At 39.5% G+C, this 16,633-nt stretch overlaps 1 protein-coding gene across 5 annotated transcripts in view; it reads right to left on the reverse strand.

Annotated features, from left to right (window-relative positions):
• Positions 1-29: 29 nt before the first annotated feature.
• Positions 30-16,633, reverse strand: part of LOC143903483 (uncharacterized) — a 35,248-nt gene continuing 18,644 nt past the window's right edge. For 2 of the 5 annotated variants that reach the window (XM_077417100.1, XM_077417101.1), the window contains exons 2-9: positions 11,912-12,377; positions 11,189-11,268; positions 9,665-9,899; positions 5,469-5,586; positions 4,989-5,142; positions 4,755-4,914; positions 2,927-4,600; positions 30-2,512 (exon numbers count right to left, since the gene is read on the reverse strand). In XM_077417100.1, coding sequence (XP_077273226.1) covers positions 3,122-4,600; positions 4,755-4,914; positions 4,989-5,142; positions 5,469-5,586; positions 9,665-9,899; positions 11,189-11,268; positions 11,912-12,247 — 2,562 coding nt within the window. In that variant the 5' untranslated portion in view covers positions 12,248-12,377 and the 3' untranslated portion in view covers positions 30-2,512; positions 2,927-3,121. Of the gene's footprint in view, positions 2,513-2,926; positions 4,601-4,754; positions 4,915-4,988; positions 5,143-5,468; positions 5,587-9,664; positions 9,900-11,188; positions 11,269-11,911; positions 12,378-13,698; positions 14,396-15,921; positions 16,014-16,633 lie in introns of those variants that run through there. The other 3 variants (XM_077417102.1, XM_077417099.1, XM_077417103.1) reach the window with 3 other exon arrangements.

Raw genomic sequence — 16,633 nt, forward strand, 5'->3', positions numbered from 1 at the left:
TAATATTCGCTGATCAGGACAAGTGCGAGTATTCATCAGATATCGTACTTTAATGTCATTTATTCGCTACACTATGCCTGAATTGAAGTACTGTTAATTATCTTACTCTGCACCACTCGGTAATTTGCCGAATAACTCGGACACAGAGTAACTTTGTTTCAAACGTATTCTCGAGATTCTGCTTTCTCTTATGTATACTGTATCGATTCGAAGTACAGAACTATAAAAAAAATTACAAAGATTGCAGCACCATAATAGCTCGGGACACAATTAATGCGCCGGAGGCGTTAAATACTTATAAAGAACGAGAAATATCTTTATATATAAGAACTATAAGAAACCGACCGTTTAATATCGGTAGAAATTCATAGTTGAGCATTTTCTCTTTCACTCACTCTCTTATCACATATTCTCGCATATATATTTATATATAAAGTTCGAGACAAATACGTATTATAATGTCTTTCAACGAGTCGTATTATAAAGATGCAGATAAAATGCAGCAAATGCATGTTTCATATTGCACATTTGGATCGGATAAAAATATCTATTTTGCATAGAGATCCGCATTTATATATGTTTTTATATTTTATTGTAGAGTCCATTATACGTGATTTATTTATACATCGCGAGGTGTATCAAAAGCATTTGCTACATTTTTCTTCCTCGATCGTGAACTATGCGTAGAACCTACACGTAAAATCAACAACTGTTAGTAACATATCGAATATTTCATTCGTCGAGTATACACAACTGATACATCAACACCATGTTCCACGTCTTTCTCGTTTCTAAATTTATGTTAATTGTACGCAATACGTTAATTTTGCCTAAGTTGTGCAATAAATGTTAAAGTACAACACGATAAATTATATACTTATCCATTAACATTACCACATACGATAAATTTAAAATAGTCGTAGGACTTGTGCGTAAGTCTTTCGTGAGCGTACGATGTAAAATCGTTCGCTCTAAAAGATACCGTACCAAGTAAATGTAATTACAAATTAGTTAAGCACGACAGATACTTAAAACTCATCGTGAGTTACACAAGCAGAGTATATTCTAAATTAGGGACGCGATAAAACTGATATGAAGTTAAGCATAAGTCGTCATAAAACAACTCGTTATCAAAGTATACATTGCTAGCATCTTCATTGCAAGTATGCAAAAACTGAAAGTGATCTCGCACAACAACAATACTTTTAACAATTTACCAGGAATTAACAGACAAATCGTTGATCCTTACGCAGAATCGTATCTGTCTAATTTTTTTTTTTTTTTTTTTTTTTTAAGAAATTTGCGCGATTTCTCGAACTTCAGATTCCGTGCGAGGGAAAACAGCTATTCGATTAGGTCCACACAATACTCGACACGCATACACAATCGTAGTTAGACACAGTCCATCAAACAATTACTATTTGATAGTGAAAAGAGGATTATATATACGGATCGCGTGGCACTATTTCAGTATGGTCTGAGTTCGTTACTCATCTTCCTGTAGTGCAATTCTGTAACTCGTTATGCCGTCGTTATGAGCTATAACGACAATTGTGCGCAGCTTTTTTACCATATAAAATATCTGCGCAACGATAGTCGATACCTCATAACGAGTTACAGAATCGCACTACTGATTGACTAGATTCAATTTGTCCGATTACAATAGCGTTCGCAATATCAAAGTCATCCCGCAGCGGTTTTGCGGTCGCTGGGTTCGTATATAGAGGATTCCCTTAATTGTTACGGCGATTACGGTCTATGTCGGGAATCAAGCGCCGAAATCCCTGATTTTGCTCTAGCGGACTTCTTTTTCTACTCCTCGATTATGGCAAGTTTCATTACGTTATAATCAAAGCCTATTCGTAAGCAGATATACTGCATGCAATATCGTATCAAGTCTTCCCTACCTACGATAGCACTACCAAACGTTAGCATATAAAAGCTAAACTGGACTCTCTCGCGGGAGCTTAAGATACATATGGGAAATTATCGAATCGTGTAACAACGTGTCGGATGACTGTGAGTAACAGTGCACGTGACCCGACGTGTGTGATCGATATACATATGTATATATATATATATATAAACAGTATCTGTTTCTTTTTTCTCGAGAGGATGACAAAGCTGTTAGCATCTCTTTTTATCCCTCGCGTATATCCGGTAAGCTCCTTGCAAATAAATGAGAGAAAACTCTCTCTTCCGACTAATGGAAACGATCGACAAGTTAAATCAAAAAGCTGAATTAAGAAATATACCGGTGCTAGAAACATTCAACATTGTATACATCGTGTTTTTTTCACTATTCGATGTTTGCTGCTGACCGATAATGTGCCCGTTATATCTGGCTGGTGCAAAAATTACAATAGATCCGCACGCTGATGAAGATTTTTTTGGCTTCCATTGGCCAAGGGACTTGGTCTTATTCCTTGATGCGGTCAGCAGCAGGGAGGTTTCATGCCACTTTTTTCTTACTTGTCTTCTTACTGCGAGGTAAGGTAGCAAAACTCGTTATCTGAAATACAATGAAGATACAATGTTATTATAGCTTATCATATTTGCCATGGAACTCAGATGGCATATTGTCAATTTCTTTCGCCATTTAAAAAAAAAAAGAAGGGCATGAGCACTTTTTTGAAAAATTTAAACTGAAACTCAATTCGGTATGCATTATTTATATTATAAATCAATCATAAGTTTAAATACTAGAAATTTGATTTTAAACTACTCACTCATATAATTCAAACTATTCACTCATATAATTCAAAAAAAGTTATGGATTAATTGCATTATAATACCACGTCAAAAATTAATATCGTGCAAGGTTAAAATGCGTAAGTTAAGGCAAGTGTTATGTGTTATGATTAAGAACAGAAATTGCAGTTAATTGTAGTTGATTAAGACTCAGAAATCAGAAACTAGTCCATACGATCTTAATGGAACAGTCCATCTCTTCTGTCCGGATTTCCAATTAGGATAAAATATGAAGTGTGGGAAGTGGAATAGAGAGAAGGGGAACAAGCTTTTTATCATATTTTAAAAACATCAAAGAAAAAACAGATAATTACTTAATACAGATATATAATAACATGATTTCCCCCTGTGAGATATTAATGAAATGCTTTTAATTGATGTCAGTGATAATCTCTTTTTTATCGCTGTAAGGCAGCGACTGCGACATTTCACGAATCTGCAAGTTGGGCTCATGTTCAATATTCTTTTCATGATTTTCAGATTTTTCTGCACTTATTGCACCTTCTTCTTTCTCATTGTCTTCAATTTTCAGATCTATTTCGATCTCGTTCAAAGGTACAATCACAGTATCTAATTTCTTAGCAAAAAAGTTCATATCTTTGTCGGAATTCTTAGTATTGTTATCGTGCTCCGGTCTCAATGGGATCTCCTCCACGTCCATTTCCTGTTTTGAAGTAGATAATTTCGCGGATGCGTCCACGAACATTTGGGATCCAATACTATCTGATCTCGACGCGGATCCACTGGTCTCAGAGTACGTGGAGCTGGAATCTTCCTCCTTAGAAGAAGTTTCGTTTTGCTCCTTATGGAAAGCACTATGAAATATGTTCTTTGGAATCGTTAATAATTTGGATATGCTCTCCTTAGCGCGTAATTTGCTAGATTTCTTCTTTCTTTTTTTCGTGTCCGAGGTGTGCGCCAAAAATATGTCTTTCGTAGCATCCGCACTCGAAACAGTTCTCAATGTTCCAGTTTTAATAACCAAGGTGGCCTTCAAAGCGTTTTGAGACTCGTTTTCGTCAATGTCTTCATTACTTATTACTGTATCGTTACTTATTGGAGCTTTCGGAGCAGGCTTTTTATGATATTTTCCCGCGCGATTGTCACCGTCGAGATCGCAACTCGATGTACTCGATGTAACGGGAGGTTGGGCCACAATATCGCGAGCACAAATGCTCGACGAGTCGTCAGTCTTAACTTCCCGTACATTTACGTGTTCCTTATCTCTGTTAATCGTATTTAACTTTTCTTGGGAAGACACGATGCCTGTCACAGCTTTATGCGCATCATCCAATAATTGCTTCAGCTCGTCGAATTTTTGCTGACAAATCTCGTCAGTTATTCGCTCGAGATCAGCTCCTCCTATTTCAGACTTTTGGGAAACAGTTGAAACTACTTGATTCTTTTTTGGTTCATCGTCAATATATTCCATTTGCGCGTTGGACTCGCTTTGCGGAATATAAAATCTTTTTATCGAACTATCGATATTTATTTTATCTGCGCTTTTTGTCACCGCAGGTATCGACAAGTTTTTCGTTGAGATATTTTTAATCTCTATAGTTTGCACTGTTTGCACGTCTATTTGAGCCGAGTCTGTGTCAACGAACTCACCGCTCGATTCCGTCGATGACGATTCATTATCGTCTGTTTTCATTGCAGATCGGTTTTCGTTTGCGGATTTATCGCTATCGATATAAGTGGTAATAGATGTCGGGTAGTTTATCGATTTATTATTACTTTGGGATAACAACAGTAAAAGTTCGACAGCTTGTTCGGGAGTGAGGACGTTTAGGGACGACGGTAGGGAGATATTTTCGGGAGGTGTGCAGTCGAAATCCTCGCCCCTGTCCTTCAAAGACCACAAAAAAGTACGTGTCATTAGCTGAGTTGACGAATGTGCGTCAAAGTGCGATGTGTGATTTCTTTTCCTTTTTTTTTTTTTGGTTAATGATCGGTGTACGAATAATCAGTCCCTACGGTACGCTACGCTTTATCGGGCTTACTTCGGGCGTCTTCTTCGCGGTGGAACGAGGCTTCACGCGTGTTCTCGCACCGACGCTCGACGTTCTTACTAAAGAGTCACCCTGAGAAGTCGTGCGCTGGGACTGCAACGCCTCGCCGCTACTGTAACCGCTAGATATGTCGTCCGAGGACCTTATATTTCTATGAACGTGGAAAGATTCGTTATTATAACGTCAACGACGCGATCGTTCTTGGAAGCTGTGCGAACTACGTACGTTAAACTAGCTATAGGCTCCCTAGGCCTTGGCTGTCGAACATCGACATCCACTTCGGAAAAATACATCTCTACTCGAGACGCGTTGCTGCTGGACTGAGTCCTGCGAGGACTATAGCCTCTTCTGCCGACGTGTTCTCTTCGGCGAGGTTCCACTGCAAGGACCACAAATATCTGTACTTAAAATTAAGCTACTAAGTAGTTTGTTAGGGCGCCTCGTTTTATATTTGGGGACCATTTAAAATTTTTCAAAATTTATAGGACATACAATATGTGTATCGAATTGCATATAATAAAATGTATATATGTGCATGTACAAAAATTGACGATATTTACTCAATCATGTCCAAGATGGACACAGTTATAAAAATGTAAAAAAAAGGAACGGGGAACATTTGCTCATATTCATTAAATTTGAGCAGAATTGGTTTTATTCTTATAAAATCTCCATTTAATTAGAACGACGCTAGGGATCAGCTACCTTCCATGTCCGTCTCGTCACGCGCATCGGGTGTGTTTCTATTTTCGTCCTCTTTCTCGCCGGTTAGATCACTGAGGCTGTAACTTTTCCTCAATTGTTGCACCAGCCCGCCGCCGCCCTGGAAAAGGAAGTCGCACGTGAAACATATGCGTCGCAAACGACGCGGCCAGCATGTTGCTTACTGCGAGAAAAAAAAAAGAAAAAAAAATTAAGTCATCGAGAGAGAAAAAATCAGAGAGTCGATTAAGTGAAAGAAATCAAAATAAAAATCTTACCAACCAAAAAGATGTTAATGTGTTATCTGCCGTCACCCGGTCACGGAAGGCAAACTCCCCTTACGCCGGATTTAGATCAATCCAAAGGCGATTTCTTGCTTTTCCCCGGAAATACGTGTCTTTCTGTTAAACATGCGCCGTCCAGAAGCACGCGACGACCGACCAGGAAAATGCGTGCAGTATGCGTGAGTAACTGTCGCGTCTAATATATAGCGCGTCGTCTAGCAATTAGTTCTATTAAACGGAAGTGAATTTATACTTTTGGAAAGAATGATGCGATAATTAATGCCTGCAATGAGATCGCCGTTTAGGATGCAGCGGGAGCCGATTTAAGACAGGACGCGGTCGAGATGAACGAACAAGAACAGAGGACCGAAAGCTTATTCAAATAATGCTTTTATTTGAAAAAAAAAAAAGGAATCAGCTCATCATAATAATCAGAGTCTTTGGGATCGGGTACAAAAATCTTACTCGCTAGGACAGCTCGACAGCTGAACGCTCGCACACGGAAATATCACGGTGGTTACACGTTAGAAGGCACTGGGTTTGCGCGGCCAGGGATCGTCTTTGTTGCCGCAAAGACTAAAACTGATCTGCACGCTTTTCCCGTATATCAATCTCCGATAATTTACTCTCGAGAAACTATACATAACGTACACATACACACGTTACAGTTAAACGTCTGGTCGTAATACGCAATTCTTCAGAGGAATAACCGATTACATGTACCTCAACTGTAGCATGACGTACAAAAACTCTCTCTCTATCATTCGCAACAAGTAACACACGCGTCCTTTTCCGTCTATGACTCTCCATAAACGAGTGACGTCGAACGAATAGCGACGGGCACTTTATCAGCGCCGGTCTACCTGGAGCGGCAGGACATGGCCAGCATTCGTTAGCCGACAATAGACTAAATTTTATCGTTAGTATGATTTTTCCGTGTGCGCGCGATTTAACACAGATTTTGTCGGTAACTTTACAGGTGAAACGCGCAAACGAGATGACGAATACACAAACACGCGAATAACACTAGCTATGACAACAATGATGATGATGATGACGATGATGATGACGATTGTGCAAGCGCAAAATCGTCCATCTCGTTGTATGCATTATTGTTCACTCGATTCTCGTATCAACAACTCCTTTTTTTGAGTTCGCATCTTTTAGAACGTATATGATTTATCGAACATGCGACATATATAGAGCGATGTAAATAATAATGCGTTTTAAGTTTCAGTTGCATCAACGAGTACTTGGATAGAGTTAAACTAAGTTAGAGATTCGTTGTCTCTTTGTAAATAACAATTCTACCTATGACAAAGTCAGGAATAGAAAATTCAAATTCAAATTTTAGAACTATGTATGTGAGTTTTTTCGCTCTAGCACTTGTGGGAATTATTCCTCGTTTAAACATTTGTATTTCTTTAGTTTAACCAATTTTGAGTTTTTATAATCGCATTTATAATGTTTGACATTCTCTTAAAAAATTTGTCGAAAAATATATTTTTAATTTTTATCAGATTACATATAAAAATATCCGATTGCGTAGTCTTAGATCTAATCGAAATCAATACTAAGCGATTAGTTATAAATAATGATTGATTGTCCTAATCACATCTTTGCTCACTGAAGAATCGCGTGAGATAAAAACGACGTAATAGGAAAAAGACATATAATTGTTGACAGTTAATTATACAGAATTTCCAATTAATACTTTCAGATTTTTTTTTTTATATGTTACGACGTCAACGATTTTTTATCATCGTTCTTAAGATCGTACTGAAAGTCATCGCTCGCTTGGACAATTGACATTATTAATATTAACGTCAAAATGTGCGGAATATTACGTAAAAATATTGAGATTGCTACTTAAAGTCTTAAAGCTATCTTATATTCCAGCTAAGACATAATTCTTATGATTCCTAAAACCGAACGAAGTTTACGTGGAAAAAATACAAATCGAAGTAAGGCATACGAGTGGAAACGACTAACGCGTCTTATCTTGGTCGAAAATGTGTACATGATTAAAAGTTCTCCACTATAGTCATTGTAACGATTAAAGCCTTTCGAAATTTTCGTGTCTTTCTAAAAAAAAAAGAGATACATGATTGTACAAAGTCTCTTACCTATTAGTGTATCAAACAACCTTCCTAAAATGTATTGTCCACGATTAAACAATCACACACGGTGTAATTTTTATACTTACGAAGGCAATACAGAGAAAAGAGTATACGTACGACTAAATGATATTTATCGTGGATTCGCAAACAGAAAATTTCGTCTCACGCATTTGTATAAAAAAAAACAAAGAAAAAAGAAAACTTCTAATAGATTGCATGAAAGAAAAATATCAAAGTGAGTGTATAATATACAAAAAGTTCTGTCATCAATCCTCAGAGCGCTTTCTTTTGCGCATAAAAAAGTCTTTTACTTATCATTCGTAATAATACAAATCATCCGCAGCCTTTGATAAAAGTCGCCGGCACTTCCCGATATTGTCGATCCATCGGTCCGCTTTCCAGGCTTTCAGGGATCCTCGTTTTCCCAAGTCTATAGCGAGTCATCCGCCTCTCTCTCTCTCTCTTTCTCTTTCCCTAGTTAATTGACTTCGGCGTCGTCGCTGAATTCCATGTCGTAATTCTTCGTGGTCGACTTACAGGCACGAGTCTTCTGTCGCCTGGTGCTGGTGGTGCTGCTGCACTCCTTCCTCGACTTTCGCGTTTTCCGTGGGGCTTCCTTCTCGGGCACTTTAAACACCACCGGTTGCTGCTCCTCCAGCATCTCGCACTCTGCGTCCATCATCGGCAGCTCCTGCATCATCTCCTCGTCGTCGTCCGTTGTCGATTCCTGGTATCGCCAGTCGACCGCGTCCGTGTCGCCTATCAGGTCTTCGGATTTAACATGCAGAGTGCTGCAGGCCGCGGTACCGTCCGGATAATCTGGCCCGTCCAGCTGGCTGTTTAAGCGCGTTCTCGTTCTGGGGTTGGCTAAGCTAGAAATCGCCGGGTCTGACTGACGATCGGGGAGTGCACTCGTCGTGGGCGGGAGTACGATCGGGAGATTCTATCATGTGATGCCGAGATTTTGTTTATTTATACAGTTTTTTTTTTTGCGTTTCAATCGGCCAGCAATTCGGCGTGTTCGTGTTGGTGGTTGTTGTTACGGGTCAGTGGCAGAATTTCGTCGTGTGGTCGACGACGGTTCGGTGTACACAGATTTCTTAAGCAACGGCAGCGGTTAGGGCGATGATCGGGCGGTGGTTAGGTGCTCGGTGTTTGGCCGTGCGTGGTTTTGCGGATGGCGATGATGGCGATTTTTTTTGTGGTATTTTTGTTTCAGTTTTTGATTAGACGGTAAGACGGCGATGGCGACGGTGAGAGAGGGCGATGGCGTGCGGGAACGCGGATGGGACAGAACGAAAACAGAAAAAATCAAGAACACGTAAAATCATTAGTAAGCGGCAATCGAAGGCGAGTCGATAGAAGTTCTATGTGTGATCAATGAAAGCGAGAGCTCAGGCTGGTTAAAGTATACGAGATCAAACAAGAAAAGGCACATTCCTGAATACTGGCAGTCTCTTTCGGAAGACACAATTACATAATTTTACGTAAAAAATAAATAATCTATCGCGCTTACGCTGAAATATATCATTAGTAATGGACGGTACATAAGAAATATAGATGTGAAAATTTCCAAAGTGGAACTCTTCCTTGAAAGCTGCCGGTTTCTTTTCTACATCTACAAGGTGTCCCAGTCTATCGTTCCACCTTTCATTCGTGAATTCTTCGAAATCGACTTGATCGAAGAATCCCCAGATGAAGGGGCAAGGAAATTCCGAGACACTTTATAATACTTAATAATTATATAATAACAATACACTTCCTTTTAACGTTCGGTCCATGTATAGGGCCTTACCTTGATGGCGGTCTGCATGAGGACCGTGGTGGCATAGTTCACGCCCTTGGTGCCGAGATGCAGCACCGCCGTGTAACCCTGCTCGGTCGCGCGTGCTAGGGCTTCGTCGATCTCGGCTTCACGGCGGATTAGCGCGGGATGTACGAAGCGCCGGTAAAGGATACTGGAGCCCTTGGTGGCCGGGCTCAGCAGCCACAGCACCAGGATGATTTTAATCTCATAGTAAAATGGGAACCTACGTAACAGACGTTCGAAGCTGTAAAATATCGAACGCGCCAACGCTCGCCGTTTCTTGAAGTTACTTTGAAAAGCTTTATGTATGTTTTTAATGCACGGTGTACGGTCATGATATATCGCAGCAAAATAAATAAATAAATAAGTGACATTTATGCGTGAAAGTATTATAATATCCGCTAATAAAGAACCTCTAAAATATGTTACATCGTCAAATTAACGGTTTTTTAATTAAAGATATCTGCAAGTCGTTGGTTCGACAACGACGCCTTTCATCTGATCGGAGAGTTCCAAATAAAATTTGTCATGTTTTTAACGTAATCATAATGTAACAACAATAAAAATAGTTGATCGCGGGCAATCGCTGTGCCGTCACGCGGCTGCAATCTATTCGATTCGATTCGCATCGCGAAAAATTCGTCACGGGCGTGAAAGTGAGAGCGGCGTGAAGAAATGTGGTGCACCGGTGCCGCGGTGCGCCGGCAGAGTATCGGGCATTTCGACGCCAGAAATACGCGGCAACTCGTTTCCTTCTTGGTTGTAACCCGAGTATGAAGGGAGATCTGGCGCATGATGTTCCCCGAGGATGAGAAAGAGAGAATAGGGAGGAACGACGGAGAAACGGAGAGGACGGAGACAGGTCAGAAGAGACGCGCGGGGCAGAATCCTCAGAAGTGCATGTAAGCCAATATCTATCTTGTCCGAAATTAGACTTTCGGAATTCCTCGCGACGAGAGTACGGCTTTCAAGACCGCGCGGTTCGCAGCTGGTTTATTGGCCCCTTGCTTGCTGCGATTCCAAGATTCAGCCGATATGTTATGTTACGTATACGCGGCCGTTCCCCTAAATAAAAACGGCGACGCCGTTTGCTACACATCGTATCTTAGATTCTTTCAAGAATCTTGATTTGACTTGGATCATTAATTTTCTTTTAAACGTCAAAAACGTCAAGATGATAATAGTTTGCGCTCGAGGAAAACACGCGATATATGTATAATGTAGAGTTTAACGTGTACTAACGGATTAATATTATATTAAAAAATGAGAATGTTAAAATGATTATTCCCAGCAAAGTATGCAAATGTAAAAAATTCTGATTAATGCGCGAATGTTTTTATAGGATAGTCTTTTTTCCACGGATGTTTCAATTATTATACTTTAACGAATGAACATATAATAATAATTCTTTTTAATCCTACCCGATCTAGATAAATCGCATACAAGGCTCATAATTCACGCAAATTACGTAGCGGATGAATTTCTATAATACAATAGCAACGTATTTCTCACCAAAAACTAAAGAAGACGTCGGTGAATGTTTCCGCGCATGTGAATAGCGCGAAAACGATCCAGTACATCATCCATTTGACCTGAAACCAAGGAAATTCTAGAGCAATAGATTATTACAAAAGTGGTGCAAAGGAAGACCGCAGACAAATGTATTCGTGATTCATCATTTATAGTTCAGAAAATAGTTTTAAAAAATGACTAGTGAGATGATGAAAAAAATAATATTGCTGTAGAAAAAATCTAAAAATCTCGAAAAATCCATATAATTTATATATTTTATTATTCACAAAAAAGAAAAAACAGAACGATTCAAAAGACAAAATTAAATTGGGTTCTATTACTGCGAATTTTTTTCTAGCGTAAGTAGATTGTAAAGATAAAAAATATTGACAACAACTGCGTATGTAGCAACGTAAATACGGCTCGATCTTTATCGGCTGCGAGAAAAGCAAAAGACTGGAATTAAAAGATTTCCAACATTTCCTCGAATTCTAATCAGCGCAGCTGTGTTGTGCGGATAAGCTCAGGTGTAAAATTGCTCAACAACATATTAATTAACTAAAGAATTTTTATATGAATATTTCAGAAAATAAAAAATAGGGAGTGTATCGAAATGTTTCATAGTTGACATATTTTTAACTAAGTATTTTCGAGATGCCCAGTTTAAGGGCTATGGTCGCATTTGCAAAGCTATTTAGTTCATTATTTATGTTTCTCACTTACGTATTCTTTGACATTTTTCGTGCGCACTGCCTTGTAGGAAGCGTACGCCGGGTACAAGGTGCCGAAGACCAATCTGAAAATCGGATAAAGGATTGTGTAAATGAGGAATCGCGGCGACACAATTGCCAGGAGCACCGTCAACAATCCGACGTTGTTTAACGTAATTTTTATGGGGAATGTTTGAAGCCAGGAACGGCACCAGGCCATCGCTTGTCTCGCCAAAAGCTCGCCGATTCCCGCCTTGTGGATCACCATGATCGGCAATTCGTCCGATCGTGGCACGTCCTTTTCGAAAATATCTATCGTTGATCGGCGGTCATTTCTCGTATCCATCATATCGTCAATTTATTTCTCTCTATCTCTCTTTCTCTCTCGCGTCGCGCGACGACAATGTTTCCCTAGTCGTGAAATCTTGGATACTCCCGGAGATCCTACGACGATCGTCGGACCAGCACGACGAGTCGAGCTGCAACATAGAAAACAGAAATTATTTGAAGGATATTAACGTGCATTGATAATACAGCTATGAATGCCATTTAAGAGGATTCAACGGTTGAAAGATTCGATTAACGTGAGTACTTTAAGGTACTTTAAGGTCTTGTTAACGAAATAGATTATCGGGTTTGTTAAGAATGAATAAGAGTCCGACGATTGGAATATAGAACAGAATGACATAGTTACTTCGCTAAAATTAAACATTAACCTAGCAAAATCGATGTAGCTTGACGTGTGCTAATTAGGAGACATTATGACGTTATAATGGCACTTAAATATTCATGTAGAAACAATTGACAAAATATAAATGAGAAATTTAAATTAATAATGTACATAATGTCCAGTTCCCAACAATTCGCTAAAATATTTGCATTCTCGATTTGTAACAACATTTGTATAATCTTTCAATGTATTAAAGTCACGTCACTTAAAAAAAACCGAGTTTCGTATATTTCTATATTATTGAAACAAAATTTAAATCGACAAAAAGTTACGCAACAGTATGTTGTGTCCTAATTTTAAACATGCAATTTTACGTCAGAATGTATAAGGCTTTCGCATTCATTCGAATATTTTAGCTGTTTGTTCGAACGATTTACGCTTTTTGACAGTAGCACCGTGGAATGGTCATTGAATTTGGGATTCCGGAGCAGCGTTTTCAATCGAAGCGCGATCAGTCGATCAATGCCTGCAATGGCCTCGATTGCTCCGGTCTCTTTTAAAGAATTGCGCAAGCAGCTTATTATGGGGATCCAATTAAATGCGCGGTATCGCTGATCCGTCATCCGTATCTTTCGAGATAAAAAGTCAGTTAAAATCCACAATATCAATAACACTGCTCTTTATTTTTTCGTATCGTAACGTTGTTGTATGATTGCATTGTATAATATAGATCAATTTTACGTACAGTAATAAATTAACAATAAGTAAAGAATTAAATTTATCTTTAATATGGGCAATTTTTGGTGATTTCCATGATTCATTTTGGTATAATTTTTTTGTAATGCATTTTTGTACGCAAGCGGTTTCAAATAATTTTTTCGCAAATTTATCTTTTATATTTACTAACTTTGATTGTTAATCAAGAGCGCAAAAGTTATTTCTTATATATGTATATAGGAATTTTTTAGTAACGAAAAATCTGTCAAATAATCCAAATAATACGTATACTAATTACTACTAGTTAATACCTCGATTCTATATGCATCAAAAACACTTGCACAGTTTGTTTCACTAAGCTCTACGAGAACAACTAAACTCTTTAAACGATAAACTTAACGCTTCCTTCTTACAATCCAACCGATTCGTCCGTCAGATTCATCCGCGTCTCGTCTCCTCGAAAACTCTTGTCGCTGCCCCTTCGTGCGCCCGCGTTGCGTGCGAGACAACGACGCTTCGTCAGTTTTCTTGTCGTGACGAATTCTGGCGAATCGTTTCCTGCTCCGTCACCGTCTCCGTCGTGCGTGTCGTTGTTCTTCCCGAGATTATTTTCTCGCGCGTGAGACCGAGCTCCCAGGCGAATGCGCCGCGCGATTCGCTCTTCTCGCGTGTACTTCCAGTTACAGACTAAGCGCGTATAGCTGCGTCCGTTCGGGCACCGTCAACGACGTCGACGACAACGAGCTGCGGAGGGTCTATTTTCGCGCCTTAAGCCGCTATCACGCGAGTGCCGCCAAACCGACACACGACGCGATGTCTGGAAGACCGGTAACCGCGCGGCTTTCTCGCACGGTGATTCACCTGTGATCATGTTCGCGCCACGAATCGCTTCCGTAAACTAATCCGCACGTTCTGTGGAAATGTTTCGATGAGGTCAAAGCTGTTTATGTACGTCGTATACGTTAAAGTAAATAGAAATGATCAAGGCACAATTAAGAAACATTATTTTCGAACGGTAGCTATTTCGGAATATTTTTTCGCATTTCTTTTCATCAATTATAGGATCATTTACCGAGCAATTTGCAATCGAACCTTTTCGATAACATTTAACTAAAATTCTATCGTTTTTCTGCAAGTTTTAAAAGAATAACTCTATTAGAACTCACTTGAAAATAAATGTAAAATAGAGTCTTATTGTTATAAAATGATGAAAAGCTTAATTTCAAGTCTTAAATGTTTAATCACTTTTAATTTAAAAATACTGTTGGAGCTTAAAAATGTTATATAGTATGAAAAACTTATTTCTGTTCGACACACTGAATAAAGGTCAAAGAGTCTATAAATCAAAGAATCTATAGATGTATATAGACGTGGAGAATTTGGGACATTCTGCCTTATACAAATAGGTCAATTATCTGAAACTTCCAAAATGCCTTAAATGTTTTAAGTCAAAAGACGTCAAAGTATCTGCGACAGATGTGTTTAGAGGCCGTTTTTCCGCGAGTGGGTCATCTTCGTACGTGCCAGAGGGCCGAGTTAATTATATGCGCCAACCTAGATACATCACGTCGGTCGAGCTTTATCAAAATAAAAACCGCGATTTAATTTTACAAATGCATGACGTATCGTTCGTTTAAGTTTAAATTCAGCCGAGTTATAACATAAATCTTAGGCACACGAGCTCAATATCGGTTTCTCTTGAATAAGTCATGGTTACAAAAATACGAGATGGGACAATATCGATATTTTTAAGCAAGAGACACGGTAGTGTCTCTCGCCAAGTGTACGCGCAACAAGAGACATCAGACCGTGCATCTATACGCGAGCCGACGGGTTGAGAGAGACCCTATTATACAATACTACACGATTCTTAGACACACACAATAATACGTAAGTCAGAAGGGAAACATAACAGAAATACATATTATTTCTCCTGAATATCTCATATGCGAACATGACGTTCTCTCAAAAGTTTCGACAGCACTCTGGAGGTCTCCGAAGTCTCTGGAGAAATAAATTAAACAACGAATAATGCACAACAGTTATAACTTGTGCGTTTATAACTTTATGAATTAATGTTGTATATTGTTGGTTAATTAAATTTTATTGTACACGGTGCGACTTCGAAAAACGATACTCCAAACCTGACACTTCTCTCGTTCGGAGAGCACAAGTTTCCTTGTAGGAATAAAAACAATGGCTGCGTTAACACGAGTTGCTAAGTCACTTCGTCAAATCAGCCGAGCGAATTAAATTAGCACGTTAGCGTCAATTCTCCGCAGATCGAGTGCGACAGAGAAGCTCGCGACAAAAATTAAAACCGATGTAACGTCAGCGAATTCGATTGTCTACGTTGCAAATACGCCGGAAAGATGGCACCGTGATGACACTCTCGATTTCACTACCACGAAAAAACCCAAGTATTCTCTCTATTTTGTATCGCGCGTTAAAAATATCTGTCAATGCCTCCAATTATTGAAAAATCTCGCCTGTTAATCACAGCAATATAATTCACTTCATACAATTGAAAGATGTGACATCGAATGGTTATCATTGCCAATTCTTACATGCGAGATATTTTTTTTAATAATTAGGGTACCGACAAATATATATATTAATATCACAATCGATCGTACCTCCGCGTGCGATACCAGATTGTGACGCGGATACGACGAATACCGCGAAACTGGACGAAGTCTCGATTCGGACTGCGATCCGCGCACGAAATCGCAAACGATCGCCCGCAGTCGCAAGTACTTAATTCGATGATTGTCACCAATGCCATTCTGTGCCGAGGATTATGTAACGGAGCGTCCCTAATGCGCATCGTCCGCGGTGAACGCGATCGCTCGCGGTGTGTTATTCACGCCCGGTCGCTTCCGGTTCCGGTTCCGATATAGATGAGCCCACATACGAGACGTCCTTTCGATTCGCCCATGGGGTATCGGGACGAAGGAGCTAGCCGACTGGCAATCGCGCGATAAGACCCCGACGATTTACGACCGTCGCGATTCCGCCGCGGCCATTTACGAAATTGAATGTCCACCTATACTGGCCGACGTTCTACCGTAGAATTATCTATCGACCTGATATCTCGTAAAGGAGGATCCAGCGAATTTTACGCCGCTTTTTTGTCCCTATTCCGACGTTATACGTCTTTGCTTCTTTTCAGTCGTACATTTCCATCTGAGTTCGCGCGAGGTTTATGTCAAAATTTTTATTACACCTTCCTCTAATCTCTTTAGGAGATAACGCGGAGAAGTAGCTTTCAATTTAATGTGTCTGCGGAAAATATTGCCATTTTCGTTCGTATATACCTTTTATTATCGACTTGAAAAATGATTATAT

The sequence above is a fragment of the Temnothorax americanus genome, unplaced genomic scaffold, assembly GCF_048541705.1.
Source record: "Temnothorax americanus isolate GAGA-0224 unplaced genomic scaffold, ASM4854170v1 Scaffold47, whole genome shotgun sequence".
Classification (NCBI taxonomy): Eukaryota; Metazoa; Arthropoda; class Insecta; order Hymenoptera; family Formicidae; genus Temnothorax; species Temnothorax americanus.